Genomic DNA, 23,460 nt, shown 5'->3' with positions numbered 1-23,460 from the left:
CTCACCTTTCCACTTGGTGGGAATCTCAATACTGATCCTGTTAAATCCATTTCTTCTTTTATCTTTGGTGAATATCTACAACGCTTTCATAGGATTCCAAGAGATCAGAAGGTGCCCAGAGTTGCAACCGGAATTCAGTCACAGTCCTTCATGCGGAGGAGATAAAAGGGTAACAGAGGCGGAGATCAAGTGCCTCACACAACTTCAATTTAAATTAAACTTCGTTTAATGAAATAAAAAACAAATGGTGCATTGCATAATATTTTGTGGTCACAGTATAAAACAATACAATTAGTTCATATAACATTGGATATGGACAAAAATACACAGGACCCTTTCTTTGTCTACGTAAAACTCAGCAGATCCATATGTGCCACACTAAAAAAGAAAGAAAGTCAACTTTTTTCTCCTAGTTATCTGCACACAATATTCATCACTGAGAATTTGGTCAAACAGCGGAGGAGAACTTACCCAAATCCTAGTTCCCTTCTTCCTCTGTTGTCATCGGTGAAGCTAAAAAAAGTTTCTGAAAGTAGCAAGTTGTGTAGTATTGCTTATTATTCCTGCTAGAGAGGCTCAGTCTTTGGCTCACAGATGTCAGTGACAAAATCATGGCTGCAGGCAGTCTGCAAAGCAAGAAGCAAGAGCCACCAGGGAAAACAGACAAGGGTCTGGGCAGGAGGGGCCACCTTTACGAGGATCTTAGGGAAAGCCACGTGGATAGGAGGGGAGAAAACACACAAATAAATAAACTTCTAAATTAAGATTTAAATCCAGTTGGTGAGTCAGAGTTCCACCGTCCCAAGAAAAACCTGAAAAGTTGTTAAAAAGTCAGAGCTTGGATTTTCTTTTTTTAAAAAAGTGAAAAGTGTATGTAAACATTATAAAGTAAACAATTGAAAGTAATTTTGAGGCTTCTATCGGAACATAGCTTAGGCTCCTTCTGGGGATATTTTTATGATTAGAAAAAAAAAAAAAAAAAGCCAAACTTTTTATCGTTTCTTTGTGTTAGGCGGTGCAATTTCATCTGTGTGAACCGTGGCTGCGTCCTTCCATTCATACCAGTGCTTCTGGCAGGAACCTTTTCCAGAAGAGCACTTATTGGGGGCCCTATTTGGTACAACAACTGAGTACATCTCGCACTTTGAACGGGACTCACATTCCAGCCAAGTTTATGCCCCTGGAAGGAAGGAGGCCCTTGGTACAACGCCCTGGGATTTCTCCCCACTTTGTACCAGCCCAGTGGACAGAGGGTGGGGCTAGGGGGGCGGTCAATGCCTTAACAGCCCCAGCCTTGAACTGCAACAGCAGTTTGAAAGGAAAAGGTACAGTGTATGAGCACGTGTCACCTTTCCTGCCAATAAGTGTCAGTTGTGACCCATCCGTGGTTTTACGTACACCTGGGGCCACCTGGTCACGTCCAAAGCCAAGTACCCTTTCCTCCTACCAAGGGCCTGTACCTCAACAATCCTGAATCTTCTTTTAGGAGGCATGATAACTGCAAGGGCTCAAAGGGCACTGGCTGTTCCTAACACAGCACCTGTTTCTACCTCCTGTTTGCACAGTCACCTGTGACCCACCTCCTCTAGAGTGGCCCAGTTAGGAAATGACATGCAGGAAACAGCCAAATCTAGTGCTATCAAGGCCTCCTTCCCTTCCTCTAGTCATCCGTGCTCTGGTGGGGCGGACCTGCTGCCCGTCTTCCCGCCACAGATGCTAGGCCTGGAATTCATTTGTGCTGCTACCATTAGTGCAAAATCTAGTTTCTATTACGTGAGTGGTCCCCTCTGTGGGCAAAACCAAAAGGAAAAAATTTGGTGGAAACTTGCCTCCTGGGGGTGATTTGGTGATAAGTGCAGAACGAATGGTGGGTGACAGAGGGAGGGAAGTGGAGGGGAAGATGGTGAGCCCGAGGAGTTGGCTGTCTGGCCCATTGTGACAAAGAGCTGCACATGAATGGCCATCATTTTGTATTACTTTATTGCTCAAAACAAATGGATCTTTTTCCCCTTTGGAAGACAGAGCAGTATTAGATCCTTCAGAGCCAGGATAAAAGCACAGAGGATTGCAATGTGGGGCGTGAGTCACCAGTGAGCCTCAGGAAACCCCACTGAGATGCTTCCGAAAAGCCAGCGCTGTGCAGGGGGAGACACTTCGGGGGGCGGAAGATCTCTCTGGGTCCGTTGTCCTTCTGGTATGAGTGATCAGGCAAAACGGACTGTTCTCAGATCTACTTTGCAGGCTGTTCACATGGCAATATAAATTGCTGGGTTTCCTTTGTGTTCCTAATAGGAAAGCAAACATACCACAAAGCATACCCTTCCTCACTAACCCCCTGCAGGGGATTTTAAAAAGACTTGAAGGACTGAAAAGGTCATAGAAAATGCATGGTTCTTGCAGGTAATTTCTGATTCCGTGAAGTCAGTCTTGCAAGCAGCAATTCACCTCCACATTAAGGAGCCCACTCAGCCCACGAAGGTTGTGGGGTGTCCGTGGTTCCCCCTGCAGACGCACAAGGCCTTTGCCTCTCACAAAGGGCGGGACAGAGAATAGAGGTGGCTTCTTCCGCCTGACACACCCTTGGCACCACTGACCCTCCGGGCACGAGCTCCAGACATCTAACTCCCAGGATCCCCCTTCTGCAATCCCCAGGGCCCCCTGAGGCACGGTGGCCTCCGAACTACGGAAGTGACTGTCCATTCCTTTCCTTGTCCCCAACCTCCTCTTCCTTGCAGGCCTTCTTACTGCCCTGGACAGAGGTGGCTGTGCATTTTTCTTCATACGCATTCTTAAGGCTAAGGTGGCAAGATAAGGTGCTTGGTGGAGAGCCAAATTCTCGATTCCAGGGCCATTTCAGCACTCATACATAAAGCAGATACGAAAGAAATGGAAAAAGGGGGCAGAGAAGCAAAAGACCAAACCAGAACAAAATGCATCTGGGCTCGACAGGAAGTTACGGACTGCAGGTTTAGATTTCAAATGTGGTCTAAACCCCCTGAAAATAGGGGGTGGGGGAGGGTAGTAAAAGCCACACATTAGCCTTCGGCACTGGTCTGTGTTGTCCCTCGGCAGGGGTGGAGGGTCGCCTTTAGCAGCTCTCTCAGCACATGCCTCCGATTCAGAAGCCGGCCCTTCCATTCTCACCCGAGACAAAGAACTCTGAACGCCTTCACCCCTTCCTCACCACAACCCCTCGAAACAAAAGGTAGAAACACACACAAGCCAGAGATCTATAAACCAGTAGGAGAAAAAAATTAGACAGAGGTTAACCATTAAAAAGCCGCCGTCGGGAAAACACACACTCGATTGTTCTATCAGAAAGTGCCGTGGGAAGAAGAGCCGTGTGCTGGTAAACATGTCCGCGCTCAGAACTTGACATGCAGAAAAGAGAGAGCGCCGAGTCCCACCTGAGATTAGAGAGGACTGGTTTTTAGTGTAACACACATCACGTTAAAAGCTCACTGTCCTCTTCTCGCCCAAACTGCTCCTCGAACGTCCCTGCATCCCGGCCTTTCCTGGCACCGGCTAGTCCATCTCCATGGACATGAGCCGGCGGCGCTCCCGCCTGGTCTCCTGGACCTCCTTCTTACAGCACCAGTGCGAGCTGCAGTACCCGATGAGGCAGGACAGGAGCCCGATGACCGTGGACAGGCCGACGCCGATCAGCAGCGGGTACTTGAAGGCGTTCAACACTGGGAGGGAAAGACCAGAGGGAACGGGTCAGTGATGCGAGGCGGGCCTCGGAGAAGACCGCCGCCTCTCCCCTCTCCATTGCCACGGCGTCTCCACCAGGGATCTGACCTCATGCATCCTGTACCCAGCACCTGGCACGGTGCTTGAGACAAGAGCAGCTCGGCCATACGTGTCCAAAAAATGAGCAAAAGTCTCCCCACCCAGTTCTGTGCGGGAAGGCAGTAGAAAGCCAGAAAAAAAAAAAAAAAAAAGATTCTCCTTCAATGTCTTTGAATGTCAACTTGCTTTTTAGGGTTTTGGCAGGAGATTGATTTTTAAAAGTCAGTATAAGGGCACCACACATTCGGCAGCAGATGCATCCTTAAAAAAACCACACATAAATCAATTCTATGCATCAGATAACTGAAGTGTACTAGGGGAGCTATTTTAAGTAACACTATAGTAAATTATCTAGCAAAGTGAATAATCACTCCCTACTTGTTTAGTAAATCTGGGTTTTCATAGCGAGTGACTGCAAGCAAGACATTTCTAAGAGGCAAATATGGTATAAATGACTAAGTTGAGGGAATGTACAAATACTGTTTAGATCCCACACCCTCAAATCCCACGTCCCTGTCCCCCAAAGTACCAGCACGCCTTGGGTGGAGGCTGGCACTGTGGTTGTTTGCCTGACATTTAATACAACAGCCCCAGGAGAGATTATTATCCCATTGAACAAGAGGGGAAACGAAGGATTAGAAAGGCTAAGTCACCTGTGGAAGAGCTGGGGTTCCAATTCCAGTCTCCGCCAAACTGACACATCATCAAGGGAACACACTCAAAGGCTCCTACTTAATCCTTGGTGGCACCTGGACTTGAATTCTCTCCGAGTGTTTTCAGTTAACGTTTACTCTGACACTTTTTGCAGAGAAGACATGTTTCTCATTAACCAAGGAACAACTGCCCACACTCTGAGAGGCCAGGGAGCAGAGGCGTGGGAAGGGGGCCCGCTGACCATGGTGCTTTAGGCTGACTGTGGTGGTCAGTGTGGGCCAAGGCTGGGAGCTCCCCCTCCCATCCAGGAGGAACCCCCTTTACCAAGAAGCAGAACCGGTAGGAGGACAAGAGGGGCAGGAACCCACCTGCAGCCCCTCCTAGAGACCTGGACCCACTCTCCTGATCTGGTCTCTGCCCCTGCCTGGTAGTATCCGTGCCAACAAGAGGACACAGCAAAGTGGGTGTGTACAGAATTTAGAGAAAGCATCGAAAATCCTTCCAGTAAGTCTTTAAAATCATTTCCCGGTGGTAGCTCCAGCACACACGATACCAAAGCTGGGAAAACAGCAAGGGCTGTGTGTGCTCTTTCTGGGTACAGGCCCGGGCCAGGCTAGAGAGAAAGCAGGCACATTCCGCAAAGGGTGGGAACCTGGATCCCGTCAGCAGCAGCAGAGCATGGAGAGAAGACATTCCCCAAACACCAAGAGGGTTATCTGCGTGTCATTCTTACCATCCATCTTCACAGTTATAAAGATGGGCTTGGACTGGATCTCTGCCTCTTTCTGCCAGGAACCGGTGGGTGACTTCACCCACGGGGTCACGGAACAGTAGTAGTTGCCAAAGTCCTGGTCCTCGGAGCCATGCACTTGCAGCAAGAACTCTAGCACGCTCACGCGCTCCAGGCTGAGGTCGCTCTTCCAGTCCCTCTGGGCCGTGTTCACGATTCCCTTCCGATCCAGGGACGACAGGAGGACGGGAGCCTTGTCCAGGCCGAAGGAGTGCACCGCAAACCAGGCCACGTCAAAGGCCATGTCGTCTATGGATGACCAAGCCAAAACGCTGGGGTCAGTGCCACAGGCAGAAGTACCAAGTACGGCTAACATGCCTGTAACCTGACTGTGGGCCAGCACGGCTCTACGTGCCTTGGGTCTCCCCAAATCCTCTCAACAACACCCCATGATGAAGGTACTATCACACTTCCCACTCTGTGGCGGGACCAAATAACTGAGGTCACACAGCAAGGAAGTCACAGAACACGTGGCTTAACCCAGGAGTCTAGCTCCGGGATGCACCCTCTTCACCACGCCACTGCCACTACCCAGCTGAAGGAGCACAGCCCCAAACTGTCTCCTCCAGAGAACACGGGATGAAAGGCTGGTGGTATGTGGTGACGTCGAACGCTCTGTCTCCCAAAGAAAGCAGGGTCCTTTGGCATTTTAGGCAGAAGGACCCACGACAGGAAGGACACGAAAGTCATAAGGAATGACGTGGACATAAAGTGAATCGTACAAAATGGAGAGTTGTAAACAGTTTAGATTTTATTGTTCACTGTGATTTTTTTTTCCCCCTGAAGTGCTTAAGTTCAAAACGAGGAAAAAAATGTCAAGCTGAGAAAATTGAACACAGTTTAACAGTCCCAGAGAGTAAGGCTGCGGAATCGTAAAGTACTCTGCAAAATTAAGGTTCTAACAGCCTCACATAAATTAATATGGGCATAAGAGAAAGACGGTTTTGGCACAAGTGGTCGTTCTCATAGAACGTGGAAATAGAGTGTACATCCTAAACCTCTGACCTCTTCTTTTGACTGCTACCAAGTGATACCAGCTGTGTCAGGTCTAAGAGTCACCCAGCAAGCAAGAAAGGACTGGGAGGCCACAAACACTGCTTTATCTTACGATCGCTTGACGGGGCTTTCTGTACATGTGTTAAATAACATAATTTTTGTTAAACAAAAAGTAACATCCATTTAGTAAAAATACACTAATAACCTCAAAAAGCATATTATAAGGCAAATAAATTACATTCAGATTCTTACATATTAAAAAAAGAATATAAGCAAAATTAGAAGCAGGAATTTTTTTTTTTTTGGCCACATCACATGGCTTGCGGGATCTTAGTTCCCCAAACCAGGGATCGAACCCTGCAGTGGAAACGTGGAGTCCTAACCACTGGACAGCCAGGAAATTCCCCAAAAGCAAGAATTTCTAAAAAATTATTCAAATGATAATTCCTTTTCAACTCAGTCTAAAAATGTTAAGGGCCACAGGCAAATCTCAACTCTACATATGTGATGTCAGCCCTCTACTCTGATGCACCAAAATATCATTTTTTCCTCCCCATCGACCCACCGTGGCCCTTGAACACAACATTTGATTGTTCCGAGGGTGATGGTCATCTCTTGCAAGAAGACCAACACCCTGGGGGCAGAGGGAGTGCGGTCAACGTCCTCACACCCTCACAGTGCCCAGGCAGAGTGGGCCCCCAGATCACTCCCAGGTCCTCAGTGAAAACTAGCTCAGTGTCGCTGTCACCTGCAGGCGCCGGGTGGTTACCGAAGGCAAAGAGTCACAGCTGTGTCCCCATTACTTGTGCCCAGACTCTGACCCCAGTCCCGCTGTGCCGTACAGTACGGTGGCCAAGCTGCAGGGTCAGGCTACCCGGGCTAGAATCCCAGCACTGGCTCTTGTTAGCCTAGTGACCTGGGTGAGTCACTTAAGTTCCCTGTGACTTAGTTTCCTTATCTGGAAAAGGAAATTACAATAGCACCCATAGTTAGCTAGCTTTATAAAATGCTTAGAACGGCACCTGGAATATAGTAAGCACTCGGTAATAGTTGGCCGCCGTGAACATCCTTACCACCACAGTTCAACATACACGGTCTGTACTAAGAGATGCTGTAACAGGAAGGGTACTGCCGCCTGCAGCAGATGCTCGTGGTGCTCTGCCCCAAACAGCTGGATCGCTGGGCCCCCAGATGCTGCAGGTGCCGGATGCTAAGCTCTCACACCGGTACCCTTCTCCAGAGGACTGGCCTTAGCTGACAGAAGCCACCTCCTGGAGAGCCACTCCCGTAGGTGAAGAAACACTACCCCTCCCCAGCCATTCCCTGTGGATAATGACTGACAAATTAGGGTGGTGGGGATATAAAAGCCCAGTCCCTTAGCTCAAGGAGGTCACACTCCGTGGTGCAACCCATGTTCTGGAGCTCCCCACAGGGAGTTAGACTTGTTTTGAAGATCTTTGCCTGGCTTCCTTCCCTGCTCTATCCTGACTCCCTCACTCCCTCATCGTTTCCTCCTGAGGGCACATCTTCAATTAATCACTCTCACGCTTGTCTCAGGCTTTGCTTCTAGGGAACCTGACCTAAGACACCACCTCTAAAGGGCCGTGGTCTCCCCCTGCCCCTCCCCCTGCCTTGGCACTCAGCCCACTTGGGCCACATGTCCTTTCCGGAAGAGAATCCCTTCACAGCCCACAGGATGCGAGAGGAAAAACGAAATTACGACCTGTGTTTAATTATTCAGAATCTTCCACCCATGCGGTCTAAGAGTGCAAAGTTCTGGAAAATTGTGATCTGCAAGATAACAGCTACCTATAGCTTTTGCAATTACACTGGAGGAAAAGACTTATATTAAGGGCACAGTTGGTGACCCATCAATTTACTGAGAAAGAGCATTTAAATGATTTATTTTTGTCTATCTCTATAAATGAGCTTTTTAAATTTTTAAAAACTTTTTTTATAAATGAGCTTTAAGGGTAAAAATGGTATTACATTATTCCAACTTTTGAAAAGGATCTCCCCGCCCACCCTGCCTTCCTGGCAGTCTCCACAGACGTGGTGGCTCAATCAAGACCTACAGGCTCCTCCTTCCTAAGCCCCAGGACAGAGCTGACCCCTCTATTGTTTTGGATGGGTTGTTTTCTTTGCCTTTCCTTACATCTTCCACAAACTCTTCTCCTTTTTCCTACCTCTAAAGCTCAACCACGTTCAAGTCCCCTGTGAGAGTCAATTTCGGTATCAATCAACTCTTCCAGGGGTCAGTAAACTACAGCCTGCAGGTCCAATCCAGCCTACCACGTGTTTTTGTAAATAAAGTTTCACTGGAGCACAGCCAGGCCCATCTGTTTACATTGCTCTCTTCGACTGCTCTCTCTCTACAACAGCAGAGTACAGAGATCATCTGGCCCACAGCGCCAAAAATACTTTCTACCTGGGCCCTTTACAGAAAAGGTTTGCTGACCCTGAACTAGCCGCACCTGAACCTTCAACTGGAGTCCCTGCGGTAGCCGGACCTCAGGGGGTGGTGGCCCGAGCCCCTCCGCTGTTGGTCACCCCAGATCCAATACAGCCCAACCTCACTTCGCTGACAGCCTGCCCTTAACACAGAATGTAGACCTGTCTGCTCTGTATTTCTTCAGAGTGTTAATCGCTATCTGATACTATATCATATGGTGATTTCTTTCTTGTTTGTCTCCTTAACTAGGCTGCAAGCTCTACGAGGGCAGACATGGTGCATTTTGATCACTCCTCTATTTCCAGCAACTAGAACAGCACCTGTTTAGAGGAGTTCAATAAATAGCTGAATGAATGGATGAATGAATGAAAGACAAAAAGCGAGGGAGCCAGACTCTGTCAGTGGGTTGCAAATGAGACTGAATCAGCCCCCGAAGTGGCCACTAGATCACCCTGAGAACACATTCAAATGTCTGGTTGTGTTTCCAAATCATCAAACAGATAGTTGCATCCATTCAACACATCCTTATTAAACACCTACTGAATACTGCCGAGCTAGGCAGTTTGGGAATAAACAGCCAATCCAATCCCTGACCTCCACATCTGTGTAACGTAGTGGGAATGATATGAGAAACACTTACAAAAAGAAATACGGGGAAGGGGAAGGATGGAGAAAAGTACCTGGATCCAGGGCTGCTCCTTCAACAGTGATGATACAAAACAATTTGATGAGATCTCCCCGGATGACTGATGGTGCGTCCGAGTGCACAGAGGCATTAAATATAGGACCTGGAAGAAAGCAATGCCACTTCATGATCCTCTTTCACACTTCTGTTTAAATCCTGTTCTTGGTGTGCAAATGGGCATCTAAATGTGGGATCCCCTTCCTTGGAACTGAGCTAGACATTCACAAAATAGGTGTCCTAAGATTGCTTTCCTTCTATTCAGAGAGACATGTGCATTAAGTATACGAGCTTCATCTTACGATTACAACCATGGTCTCATTTGAAGGCCACCCACCTCCCACCCTGGTACAGCCTGGGCTGTTTCTGGCTGCACATGGTTCACTTCCAGGCCAGAGTGGCTCAGATGCCAGAGGGTTCAGGACTAAATCAGGGACGCTTTTGGTCCCGAAAGAGTGAGCAGCCTCATTGTATTGGGTGCTGGCGACGGGCCCTGCTATTAAGAGGCTGAAATCCAGTAATGCCAACAATGACGACATTTCTATAAAGCACGGTGGGAGCACTGAAGGCGATTCATTCCAATCTGCTGTGAGAAACTCAGGAAACGTGGAAGCTCCTTTTAAGAACTACCCAGGGGCTTCCCTGGTGGCGCAGTGGTTAAGAATCCGTCTGCCAATGCAGGGGACACGGGTTCAAGCCCTGGCCTGGGAAGATCCCGCATGCTGCGGAGCAACTAAGCCCGTGCCACAACTACTGAGCCTGCGCTCTAGAGCCTGCGAGCCACAACTACTGAAGCCCGCGAGCCTAGAGCCCGTGCTCCGCAACAAGAGAAGCCACCGCAACGAGAAGCCCGCGCACCGCAACGAAGAGTAGCCCCCGCTCGCCGCAACCAGAGAAAGCCTGGGCACAGCAACGAAGACCCAACGCAGCCAAAAATAAAAATACATTTACAAAAATAAATAAGTAAAAATAAAAACTACTCAGATAGGATCTGTCTTGCATACCTTTCTGAAACTCTCCCTTGATACCCAGTTTACTTTTATAAAAGACCCCTTTCCTTCTTCCAAAGGCCAGAGGATGTTTCTACACAAACCATGCTGACTCCTCACTGTATCATCGACTCACGGCAAGGCAGAGTTGTTCCAAGTTTCTAAGTTGTAAGGCAGTGAGCCTATGTATGACCAAGAAAATGTGAAGAATTAAGTAAAAAGAATTTAGGGCTAGAAGTTAGTAACATTTACCACAGGGTCAGTTGGATGCATTCGACTGTGGGCTATTATTGTGCCATTTCATAACTAGGCACAAATAAATGACTTAATAAATTTAAAAAAAAGTAGGTACGCCTTGTATGCAAGAAATCTGCAGCTCCGATCCCCTCCTTAGGCAGAGAGAAGGGCTAGGTACTGCATTCCGTTTTTAACCCCTTTACAGCTCACTTTTAGGTGACAGTATTACATAGCTTTAGGCCAATCTGATCCTAAGAGCTTAATATTTACCATATGCCAATTCCTAATGTCTAGGAATAGGCAAACCTGAAGAAGATTCCAGAACACCAATGCTAGGGGATTTCCCTTGGGTTTTCTGGAAAGCAAAGATAGATGGCCCTGGACAATGATTCTGAAACTCACTAGAAGCTAAGAATACAGGTGTAACTACCTTTAAAATCAGATTACCAGAAAGGAAAAGGTACTTTTTGTTTTAACATCCAAAAAAAATGACTGTGAGAAAGAGTAAAAGGTCAGATGAACCAATGAGGCAAAAAACTGAAAAGACTATACTTTCATTTCAACATGAGTAGTAAGATGAATTCATCAGATGGCTTTCTTAACACCGAGTCCATGAGTAATCCGTGTTTTGCTGGGAGAAGGGTGAAGGACGGTTGTAGAACATGGAAACCTTGAGGCATTAGGCAGCCCTGGGCAGGTTCTGCTGGGTACTCAGATTCAGTCTAGGGCATGGAGAACGTAACAGAATGGCAGTCCCAGGACGTGGGGAAAGGGATGAAAGCAAAAAGGACAAGGAAACTTTACCTACTTCTAGACATCATATCCTTCAATTAACTCGGCTCAGCCATGGTTCCCTCAGGTCCTTACCACCCTGGATTTGCTCTGTTTATAGCAGTGAGGTGGGAAAGGATTAAGCCAGTCGCTCTGAGTTGGCTCAGTGGTAATGACTGGGGGGATTTCATGCCATATATGGTCATCCATGAGGACAGGTTAGTAGCGACCATGGTGAGCAATGGGGACTGAATTTTTTTTCTCTGACTAGAAATTTCATGGTTATAAATAGAACTATACTATGGGGCTTCCTTAAAGTATCCAGACCCCTTCTAAGAGAACACAAGATAATAAAACACAAGGAGATCCTCATAATGGATTTAGGTTCTTATTTACTTAATTTGAAACAGCAGAGAAATTTGGACATATTTCCTTTACCTTATTTGGATAAATTTCCTTACCTAATTTGGACAAATTTCACTTTCTTTTCTTTATATTTCCAAAAAAAATCCAAAATGCCTTCTAGGTCACAAGTTACTGTTCTCATTTCCCCTCATGGCCGTGGGAACAACAGAGCATTTGTGCCATGCTCACCATGCAGACAAGGACCAGGGAAAAAGCCTGCATTGTAAACTATTCACAGCAGTGGATTTCCTTCGAACGAAATGCAACTCACTGTTAATGTGGGTCATTATCCCAGGCTTAGAAATATTTTTATTATGGTCAATTTCTGTGGTAATGCTGTTTTCTTGAGGGGATGTGTCTGGTTAACTTCACAGATGACAAACTACAGCACAGATAATTTAAGTGAACAACCAGAGTCACTACATGTCCCTGGATCCCTAGTCTGCAGAGTACATGGACCACTTAGCTTTTAAACACAAACATTGACACAAACCATGCGCCAACTCTCGCCCCTACAAAAAGGTTGCAAATGACAGTATTTGTGTGAAAGCCAAAACTACAGACTGTCTGCATGTCCATCAATAGGATAATGGTTAACCAAATTCTAGCAAGTGTAGTCATTAAAGTTGGTATTTACCTAGAATTTTTTATAACATGGAAAATGCTTATCTTATAATGGTGGGGGAGGGCAGAAAGCAGGCCATAAAATTGCATATACAGCCTGATTTCAAAGTTATGAAGAAAACATGCAAGGGAAAAATTCTAGGAAGACGAATACCACCAATTAACAGCCTCTGGTAAGATTATGGGTGATTCTTCCTTGTATTTTACTGTATTTTCAAACTTCTCTGTTAAGAGGAAAAACTTTATTATTATTCTTTTAAAAGGCCAAAGTCCTTCACATCATCACATTTAAACCATATTATTCCTCCTCATACTTTGAATCAGTAGAAGTTACAACTCAGTAGGACCCCTTGGGGAACACAGTCCGCATACCAAGAGGCAAGTGTCCTGAAAGCAGAGGACAGAAAGGTGGACACCAGGAAGGATCTCTTTGTTACATGCGTTTTACCGTGTGCTGCTAATTTTTAGGAAGTAAAGGCTCTCAGTATCAAGTCAATGTTTTCTTGGAGCTATTCGGGGCTATGGCAGTGTGCTGGGTGCTGGATTTGATGGCAGCTCCTCTTAATTAAACTGTGAACTGGCCATGACAACTCCATGGATTAAATAAAGCAAAAACCTGAGGCAGTCTATTCAACCTGTAAGCTACAGTGATTTCATCTGTTATGTTGAGATTTAAAGAACTGAGAAATAGATTCAATTTCCATTCCTCAACTAGAAATACATACAAAAGATTTTATGTCTCCCCTCTTTCTAAAAACAGTTTTAAAGAAACATCAAATAACAAATGTAAAACAAATTGGAATAAAATCCTATAGGCAATAAAACAGATACACAGATAAAGGGCAAAAACCACACATAATCATCTGAACCTCAATAGTCACAGAAAAAGCGTTTGACAACACCCAACACTTCATCATGATAAAAACACTCAACAGATTAGGAATGAAAGAAAACTTCCTCAACTCAATATTTGGTGTCTATGAAAAACCCACAGTGACCGTGATACTTAAGGGTAAAAGATACTTCATGGGGAAAGTTCCCCCTAAGATCAGGAACAAGAAAAGGATGTCCACTTGTGTCACTACTATTCACCACTTTACTAGATTCCAGCCAGGGCAATTAGGCAAGAAAAATAATTAGAAGGCATTTAGTAAAACTGAATAGAAGAAATAAAACCATCTCTATTTGTATCAATAGATCACATGATTCTATACTTAAAAAGCCTAAGTAGGCCGGGGGGAAGATGGCGGAAGAGTAAGATGCGGAGATCACCTTCCTCCCCACAGATACATCAGAAATACATCCATACGTGGAATAACTCCTACAGAACACCCACTGAACGCTGGCAGAAGACCTCAGACCTCCCAAAAGGCAAGAAACTCCCCACGTACCTGGGTAGAGCAAAAGAAAAAAGAATAAACAGAGACAAAAGAATAGGGACGGAACCTGCACCAGTGGGAGGGAGCTGTGAAGGAGGAAAGGTTTCCACACACTAGAAGCCCCTTTGTGGGTGGAGACTGTGGGTGGCGGGGGTGGGGGGGAGCTTCGGAGCCGCGGAGAAGAGCACAGCAACAGGGGTGCGGAGGGCAAAGCGAAGAGATTCCTGCAGAGAGGATGGGTGCCCACCAGAACTAACCAGCCCGAGAGGCTTGTCTGCTCACCCGTCGGGGCGGGCGGGGGCTGGGAGTTGAGGCTCAGGCTTCGGTCGGAGGGCCGGGAGAGGACTGGGGTTGGCGGCGTGAACACAGCTTGCAGGGGTTAGTGCACCACAGCTAGCTGGGAAGGAGCCCGGGGAAAAGTCTGGACCTGCCGAAGATGCAAGAGACGACTTCTTCCCTCTTTGTTTCCTGGTGCACGAGGAGAGGGGATTAAGAGCACCGTTGTATGCTTCTGTGTGATATTTTGTCTGTATAGCTTTGCTTCCACCATTTGTCCTAGGGGTCTATCCGTCCGATTTATTGTTGTTGTTTTTTTACTATTTAAAAATTTTTTTTCTTAATAATTATTTTTTATTTTATTTTATCTTACTTTCTTTTATTTTCTTTTATCCTCCTTCTTTCTCTCTACTTTTTCTCCCTTTTATTCTGAGCCGTGTGGATGAAAGGCTCTTGGTGCTGCAGCCAGGAGTCCGTGCTGTCTGTGCCTCTGAGGTGGGAGAGCGAGCTTCAGGACACTGGTCCACAAGAGACCTCCCAGCTCCACGTAATATCAAAGGGTGAAAATCTCCCAGAGATCTCCACCTCAACACCAGCACCCAGCTTCACTCAATGATCAGCAAGCTACAGTGCTGGACACCCTATGCCAAACAACTAGCAAGACAGGAATACAACCCCACCCATTAGCAGAGAGGCTGCCTGAAACAATAAGTCCACAGACACCCCAAAACACAACACCAGACGTGGACCTGCCCACCAGAAAGCCAAGATCCAGCCTCATCCACCAGAACACAGGCACTAGTCCCCTCCACCATATCAGGCTCCCTGACTTTAGACTATACTACAAAGCTACAGTAATCAAGACAGTATGGTACTGGCACAAAAACAGAAACATAGATCAATGGAACAGGACACAAAGCCCAGAGATAAACTCACGCACATGTGGCCACCTTATCTTTGATAAAGGAGGCAGGAATGTACAGTGGAGAAAGGACAGCCTCTTCAATAAGTGTGGGACAAAGTGAGAGAGTGGCATGGACATACATACACTACCAAACGTAAAATAGATAGCTAGTGGGAAGCAGCCGCATGGTACAGGGAGATCAACTCGGTGCTTTGTGACCACCTAGAGGGGTGGGATAGGGAGGGAGTTGCAAGAGGGAAGAGATATGGGAACATATGTATATGTATAACTGATTCTCTTTGTTATAAAGCAGAAACTAACATACCATTGTAAAAAAAAAAAAAGAATACAATTACTTTAATTTAAAAAAAAATGACCACACAAACAGTGTCCTCTGGGCTGATGGGACGCACTATATTTATAAACACTGATTAGGGGACTTCCCTGGTGGCACAGTGGTTAAGAATCCGCCTGCCAATGCAGGGCACACGGGTTTGAGCCCTGGTCCGGAAGATCCCATATGCCACGGAGCAACTATGCCCGTGCACCACAACTACTGAGCCTGCGCTGTAGAGCCCACGAGCCACAACTACTGAAGCCCACGAGCCTAGAGCCTGTGCTCCGCAACAAGGGAAGCAACCAGAATGAGAAACCCTCACACTGCAACAAAGAGTAGCCCCTGCTCACCGCAACTAGAGAAAGCCTGTGTGCAGGAACGAAGACCCAATGCAGCCAAAAATAAATAAATAAATTTATATTTTAAAAACCCACAAGTACTAGTATTTCTAAAGAAATGTTTCAACTCCACTATAGGAGGAAGACTCCATCTAAATCTGGAGCAGACACGTGATGACTTGAGAATTTCTGAAACACCTGTCTATCTTTGAAAGAAGCACAAAATTTTAAAGTCTCAAGATTGGAAAGAATGTAATGGTCAAATACTGTGACCAATCAGCTTGTGTTTTAAGTCCTTCTCTCTATATTCGCCAAATGTCACCACCAGCCTATGAATCACGCCTCTGATGATAAGAAACTTGCTTCTTCCTCAAGCTCTAAGTGCTACACAGTCATTCCTTATAAAGACCAACTTGAATCCAAGGCTTTTTCTGTATTACAAGTGTTGTATTCATATTTGTATTCTTAGGACCTAGTAAAACACAGGGACACAAGTGCTCAGTGAAGTTGGTTGTATCAAATTGAAAACATTTCCTTAGGTCATACATTACATTGCAGTCTAGTTAATTGTGCACAAATTTTATTTTCCCAACTGGATTGTAAACTCTGTGGGGAATGACATCTTGTTTTATGTATCTTTGTATCCTCCGCATCCCCTAGTATGGTATTACGCACATAGAGTGTCCCAAATAACTATTTGTTGAATTTAAAATGTGAATGAATAAATCTTATTACTAAGCCATTTTCAGGGACATAGTTTTATACTGCTCTTCAAAGCTAAGGACAAACACTTATATTCCATTTCTAAGACTTAAAAGAATGACTTCAGTTACAATTTTCTTATACCTAGAAGTTTCTACACAAAGCAGCCTATTAGATTACGGAAGAAGACTGGTACTTACTCCTTGTTAATTTTTTTTTTTTTTTGCATTTTTAAAAATTGAAGTAGTAAAAAAAAAAAAAAAAAAAAAAAAAATTGAAGTATAGTTGAGTCACAATATTGTGAGTTTCAGGTGTACAACAAAGTGATTCAGTTATATACGTTTTCTTCAGATTATTTTCCATTATAGGTTATTACAAAATATTGAATATAGTTCCCTATGCTATATAATAAATCATTGTTGCTTATCTATTTTATGTATAGTATCAATAGTGTGTATCTATTAATTGTATTCTCCTAATTTATCCCTCCCCCTCTCCCTTTCCTCTTTGGTAAACATAAGTTTGTTTTCTATGTCTGTGAGTCTGTTTCTGTTTTATATATAGATTCATTTGTATTATTTTTTAGATTCCACATATAAATGATATCATTAAAAAAAAAGCCTAAGTAGTCAACAACAACAAAAAACTATTAGAACTAATAAACAAGTGCAGCAAGGTTGGAGGATACAAGACCAATTTATAAAAGTCAATTGTGTTTCTATACACCTGCAATGAACAAATTGAAAAGGAAATCAGGAAAGCAATTAATTTATGATAGCATCAAAAAGAATAAAATACCTAGGATAAATTTAATGAAAGAAGTTCAACATCTGTACATTGAAAGCTACAAACACCACTGACAGCAATTTTAAAAGATCCAAATAAATGGAAAGACATCTCATGCTCATGGATTAGAAAACAATATTGTTAAATAGTAATACTCTCCAAACTGATCTACAGATTCAACACAATCCCTATCAAGGTCCCAGCTGTCTTTTCTGCAGAAATTAATGAACTGATCCTAAAATTTATCTGGAAATGCAAGGGACCCAGAATAGCCAAAACAATTTTGAAAAAGAACAATGCTGGAAGGCTCACACTGATTTCAAAACTTGCTAGAAAGCTATAGCAATTTAACAATGTGGTTCTGGTATAGGAAAAGACATAAGGATCAACAGAATAGAAGTGGGAGTCCAGGAATAAACCCTTATATTCCTGGTTAAATGATTTTTGACAAGTGTACCAAGACAAGTCAATGGGGGAAAGAACAGACTTTTCAACAAATGGTGGCAGGACAACTAGGCATTCCCATGCAAAAGAATAAAGCTGAATCCCTTCTTCATACCACACACAAAAATTAACTCAAAATGGATCACAGCCCTAAATGTAACAGCTGAAACTGTAAAACTCTTAAAGGAAACCATAGGTGTAAATCTTCACAACCTTGGGTTAGGCAATGTTTTCTTAGATATGACACCAAAAACACAAGCAACACAAAGAAAAAATAGATAAATTGGACTTCATCAAAATAAAAACTTGGGTGCTTCAAAGGACACAATTAAGAAAGTGAGAAGACTACAGAGTAGGAGAAGATATTTTCAAATCACATGTTGTTAAGGGACTTTTGTATTCAAACTATGAAAAGCTCTACTAGACAACAATAAAAAGACAAATCAATTTAAACATGGGCGAATGGTTTGAATAGACATTTCTTCAGAGAGGATACACATATGACCAATAACTATATGAAAAGCTGCTAAACATCAACAGTCTTTAAGGAAATGCAAATTAAAACCACAATGAAATACTACTTCACATCCACTAGGTTGGCTATAATAAAAATGATGGAAAATAATAACTAGTGAGAATGTGGAGAAATTGGAACCCTTACACACTGCTGGTGGGAATGTAAAATGGTGCAGCTGGTTTGGAAATCAATTTGGCAGTTCCTCAAATAATTAAATAGAGTTACCATATGATCCAGCATCACTTCTAGGTGAGAAATGAAAAATTATGTCCACACAAAAACTTGTACGCTAATGTTTATGTCAGCATATTATTATTCATAATCGCCAAAAGGTGGAAACAATCTAAAGGTCTATCAACTGATGAACAGCTAAAAAATGTGTGGTATATCCTCACACTGGAATATTATTCAGCCATAAAAAGGAATGAAGGATTGATACCTGATATAATGTGATGGACCTTGAAAACATTTTGCTAAGCAAAAAAGCCAGTCACAAAAGCCCACATATATGCTTCAAATCATATGAAAAGTCCAAAAAGGCAAATCTATAAAGATACAAAGGAGATTAGTGGTTGCCAGGGGCTAGGAATAGAGAGTAGAGGGAGTGACTACTAACGGGTACAGAATTTGCTTTCTGGAGTGATTAAAAAGTTCTAGAATTAGATACTACTGATGGTTGTACAATATATATCTGTGAATATACTAAAAACCACTGAATTGACAGTTTAAATGGGTGAATTTTATGGTATGTTAACCATATCTCAATAAAGCTATCTCAAACAAGCAGATAGATACACAACAAAAGAAGCGTGTGTTTCCTCTGCTCTTTCCAAATCTAAGGGTTTAAATCAATATTTACTCTTAATCTACACATTAAGAGATTATTAGATGCCAGAAGATTATTTCATTATACACTATGATAAGTTATAATAATACAAAATATTAATAGAAAACAAACTTTACTAAGGTATAGTTTACCTTTAATATAAACGGTAATAATTAAATTCAACAAATATCTTGCATTCATTGTATTGATCAGTTAATACCTGAATCTTTACAGGTGAGTATGAATTTACACATTTAGAAACTTCTAACTGGAACCCAAGGCACATTTAGTGGAAACATTCAGTATTAAACTCAAAAGTGATGATCCTTCACTTTGATATTCTAAATAAGATTGGGAATCAAAACCTTTTAAATCTCTACCTACTGAAACACAGATACACACACAGATTTGTCAAAGGAGCTTAATGAATTTCACAGATAAACATTTCCATTTCAGAATATGTATGTATGCTATTAAAAAAAAAGTGGAACTTTCCACCTTATAGCATAAAAACATTTTACTTACCAAAGATAAAATCATTCAGAATGGACACCAAAATGCTCATTTTAATTAACCCTCCCATAGGTGAACACCACTAAGAGTTATTCTTAAAAAAACAGGTTGACAGATATATTCACCCATACCACCACAGCTCTGGAGACTGGACTAATTGGAAATACTTTTCTAGTCCAAAAGCAAGGTAAAGCATAGCCCAAAAGGTTGGGATACTCATCCCCTGTATGGAAATACTGCTCTGATAAGTTGGGCCAAGAACAGTACCCATCACCTTCAGTCCTAGGGACCTCAAAGAGTGAAAGCCACAGGCTGGATAAGACTTGGGTCTTAGCTTTGAACCTTCCACTCTTGGCAAGTCATTTAACCCCTCTGGAGGCTCAATTCCTTCTTATCTTTATACTCCATCCACCATGTTCCTTGAAGGATTTGATATAGGTGTATGTCAGCTGATCTATTTTTAAAAATGAGGGTAGTATGTTCACACAAAAACTTGTACACAAATGTTCACAGCAGCATTATTCATAATAGTCAAGAATTGGAAACACTCAAATGTCCATTAGCTGATGAATGGATAAATAAAATGTGGTATATCCACACAATGGAATATTATTCAGTCATAAAAATGATGTGCTAATGAGAATTTATTTTGCGTTAAATGCTACAGTACAAAAAGAAGGGGATGTGTGGTTTTTTGGTGTTTGATTTTCTTAAAAAACAGTAAGTAGTATTTGTAGTTGTGAGTTACATAGGTTTATGTGGAGAGAGCACAGTTTGCTATAGCCACCAAAAAAAAAAAAAGAAAAGAAAAAAAATTGTCTCGCCAACACGTCCCAAGCACTTTGGGATTCCTAAACTTATTTTCTGATATAGAAAATACGATATTTACTGGCATTTTTTTGCGCTTCTCAAGACAAAAATGGCAGGGCTTCCCTGGTGGCGCAGTGGTTGAGAGTCTGCCTGCCGATGCAGGGGACACGGGTTCGAGCCCTGGTCTGGGAAGATCCCATATGCCAAGGAGCAACTGGTCCCGTGAGCTACAGCTACTGAGCCTGCGCGTCTGGAGGCTGTGCTCCACAACGGGAGAGGCTGCAACAGTGAGAGGCCCGTGCACCGCGATGAAAAGTGGCCCCCGCTTGCCGCAACTAGAGAAAGCCCTTGCACAGAAATGAAGACCCAACACAGACAAAAAATAAATTAAAAAAAAAAAAGCTTTAAAAAAAAAATGGCATTAAGTAAAAGTTACATGTAAATTTGATTCACAGGTACTTAAAAACTTAAAAGCTGCAACTGAAAGAAAAGGTCCCCAATATTCAAATCATTACATTTTCTTTTTCTGACTACATTATGGAGTTTATACCTCATTTATTTCATATATGTTTTCTTTAAAGCACTGTTCCTTTTGACATTAAAGTTTTCATTGTACTACATTTTTCATGTAACACCAAATCCAGGACTGCGTTCTACAGTGCTTTTTCCCTCACACTGCTGCCTAAAAAAACAGCTAGCGCTGTGAATTTATAACATGTCAAAGATGACACAGAAACTACATTTATTTTTGTTCTTTTTAAAACGCTGTGAGCAACATTTATCAAGATATTGTGTTAAATTACTGGCATTCTCTCGGTACTAAATAAAAGGCTGCAACTCTCTAACATTAAAGCATATATATGTATACATATGCATATATATATAACAACAAAAAATTAAAAATAAATTTAAAAAAAGAATGAAGTACCGATACATGTTGCAACATGGATAACTCTTGAAAACATCATGCTAAAGTGAAAAATGAGGGGATGTAGCAAAAGCAGTTCTAAGAGGGAAGTTTACAGCAATACAATCCTACCTCAAGAAACAAGAAACACCTCAAATAAACAATCTAACCTTACACCTGAAGCAATTACAAATTGAAGGAGAAAAACCGTATGATCATCTCAATAGATGCAGAAAAAGCTTTTGACAAAATTGAACACCCATTTATGATAAAAACCCTCCACTAAGTTGGCACAGAGGGAACTTACCTCAACATAATAAGGGCCATATATGAGAAACCCACTCTCAATGGTGAAAAACTGAAACCATTTCCTCTAAGATCAGGAAGAAGACAAGGTTGTCCAGTCTCACCACTATTTGAAAATTTTCTTGTTTCTTGATGTAGGCTTGTATTGTTATAAACTTCTCTCTTAGAACCGCTTTTGCTGCATCCCATAGGTTTTGGATCGTTGTGTTTTCATTGTCATTTGTCTCTAGGTATTTTTCTGATTTCCTCTTTGATTTCTTCAGTGATCTCTTGCTTATTTAGTAATGCACTGTTTAGCTTCCATGTGTTTGTATTTTTTACGTTTTTTTCCCTGTAACTGATTTCTAATCTCATAGCGTTGTGGTCTGAAAAGATGCTTGATATGATTTCAATTTTCTTGAATTTACTGAGGCTTGATTTGTGACCTAAGATGTGATCTATCCTGGAGAATGTTCCGTGTGCACCTGAGAACAAAGTGTAATCTGCTGTTTTAGTATGGAATATCCTATAAATATCAATTAAATCTATCTGGTCTATTGTGTCATTTAAAGCTTCTGTTTCCTTATTTATTTTCATTTTGGATGATCTGTCCATTGGTGTAAGTGAGGTATTAAAGTCCCCCACTATTATTGTGTTACTGTCGATTTCCTCTTTTGTAGCTGTTAGCAGTTGCCTTGCATACTGAGATACTCCGATGTTCGGAGCATATATATTTATGATGTTATATCTTCTCCTTGGATTGATCTCTTGATCATTATGTAGTATCCTTCCTTATCTCTTGTAACATTCTTTATTTTAAAGTCTATTTTATCTGATATGAGTATTGCTACTCCAGCTTTCTTTTGATTTCCATTTGCATGAAATATCTTTTTCCATCCCCTCACTTTCAGCCTGAATGTGTACCTAGGTCTGAAGTGGGTCTCTTGTAGACAGCATATATATGGGTCTTGTTTCTGTATCCATTCAGCGAGCCTCTGTCTTTTGGTTGGAGCATTTCACCGTTCATATTTAAGGTAATTATCGATATGTATGTTCCTATTACCATTTTCTTAATTGGTATGGGTTTGTTTTTGTAGGTCTTTTTCTTCTCTTGTGTTTCCCACTTAGAGAAGTTCCTTCATCATTTGTTGTAGAGCTGGTTTGGTGGTGCTGAATTCTCTTACCTTTTGCTTGTCTGTAAAGCTTTTGATTTCTCCATCGAATCTGAATGGTATCCTTGCTGCCTAGAGTAACCTTGGTTGTAGGTCCTTGCCTTTCGTCACTTTAAGTATATCATGCCACTCCCTTCTGGCTTGTAGAGTTTCTGCTGAGAAATCAGCTGTTAACCTTATGGGAGTTCCCTTGTATGTTATTTGTCATTTTTCCCTTGCTGCTTTCAATAGTTTTTCTTTGTCTTTAGTTTTTGCCAATTTGATTACTATGTGTCTTGGCCTGTTTCTCCTTGGGTTTATCCTGTATGGGACTCTCTGTGCTTCCTGGACTTGGGTGGCTATTTCCTTTCCCATGTTAGGGAAGTTTTTGACTATAATCTCTTCAAATATTTTCTCAGTCCTTTCTCTCTCTCTTCTCCTTCTGAGACCCCTATAATGCAAATGTTGTTGTGTTTAATGTTGTCCCAGAGGTCTCTTAGGCTGTCTTCATTTCTTTCCATTCTTTTTTCTTCATTCTGTTCCACAGCAGTGAATTCCACCATTCTGTCTTCCAGGTCACTTATCCGTTCTTCTGCCTCAGTTATTCTGCTATTGATTCCTTCTAGTGTAGTTTTCATTTCAGTTTTTGTATTGTTCATCTCTGTTTGCTCGCTCTTTAATTCTTCTGGGTCCTTGTTAAACATTTCTTGCACCTTCTCGATCTTGGCCTCCATTCTTTTTCCGAGGTCCTGCATCATCTTCACTATCATTATTCTGAATTCTTTTTCTTTTTCTCCATTTCATTTAGTTATTTTTCTGGGGTTTTATCTTGTTCCTTCATCTGGTACATAGCCCTCTGCCTTTTCATCTTGTCTATCTTTCTGTGAATGTGG

The 23,460-nt window shown here is 42.7% G+C and overlaps 1 protein-coding gene across 1 annotated transcript in view; it reads right to left on the bottom strand.

Moving 5' to 3' along the window:
• Positions 1 to 208: 208 nt before the first annotated feature.
• PTGFRN (prostaglandin F2 receptor inhibitor) overlaps positions 209 to 23,460 on the bottom strand; it is a 47,653-nt gene continuing 24,401 nt past the window's right edge. Inside the window, exons 6-8 of the mRNA XM_024764800.1 lie at positions 9,365 to 9,472; positions 5,180 to 5,485; positions 209 to 3,692 (exon numbers count right to left, since the gene is read on the bottom strand). Coding sequence (XP_024620568.1) covers positions 3,526 to 3,692; positions 5,180 to 5,485; positions 9,365 to 9,472 — 581 coding nt within the window. The 3' untranslated portion in view covers positions 209 to 3,525. The remainder of the gene's footprint in view (positions 3,693 to 5,179; positions 5,486 to 9,364; positions 9,473 to 23,460) is intronic.

Source organism: Neophocaena asiaeorientalis, unplaced genomic scaffold (assembly GCF_003031525.2).
Source record: "Neophocaena asiaeorientalis asiaeorientalis breed wild unplaced genomic scaffold, Neophocaena_asiaeorientalis_V1.1 scaffold62, whole genome shotgun sequence".
Classification (NCBI taxonomy): domain Eukaryota; kingdom Metazoa; phylum Chordata; class Mammalia; order Artiodactyla; family Phocoenidae; genus Neophocaena; species Neophocaena asiaeorientalis.
Note: the sequence above shows the minus strand (reverse complement) of the source record. Positions and strands in the feature narration are given on the sequence as shown.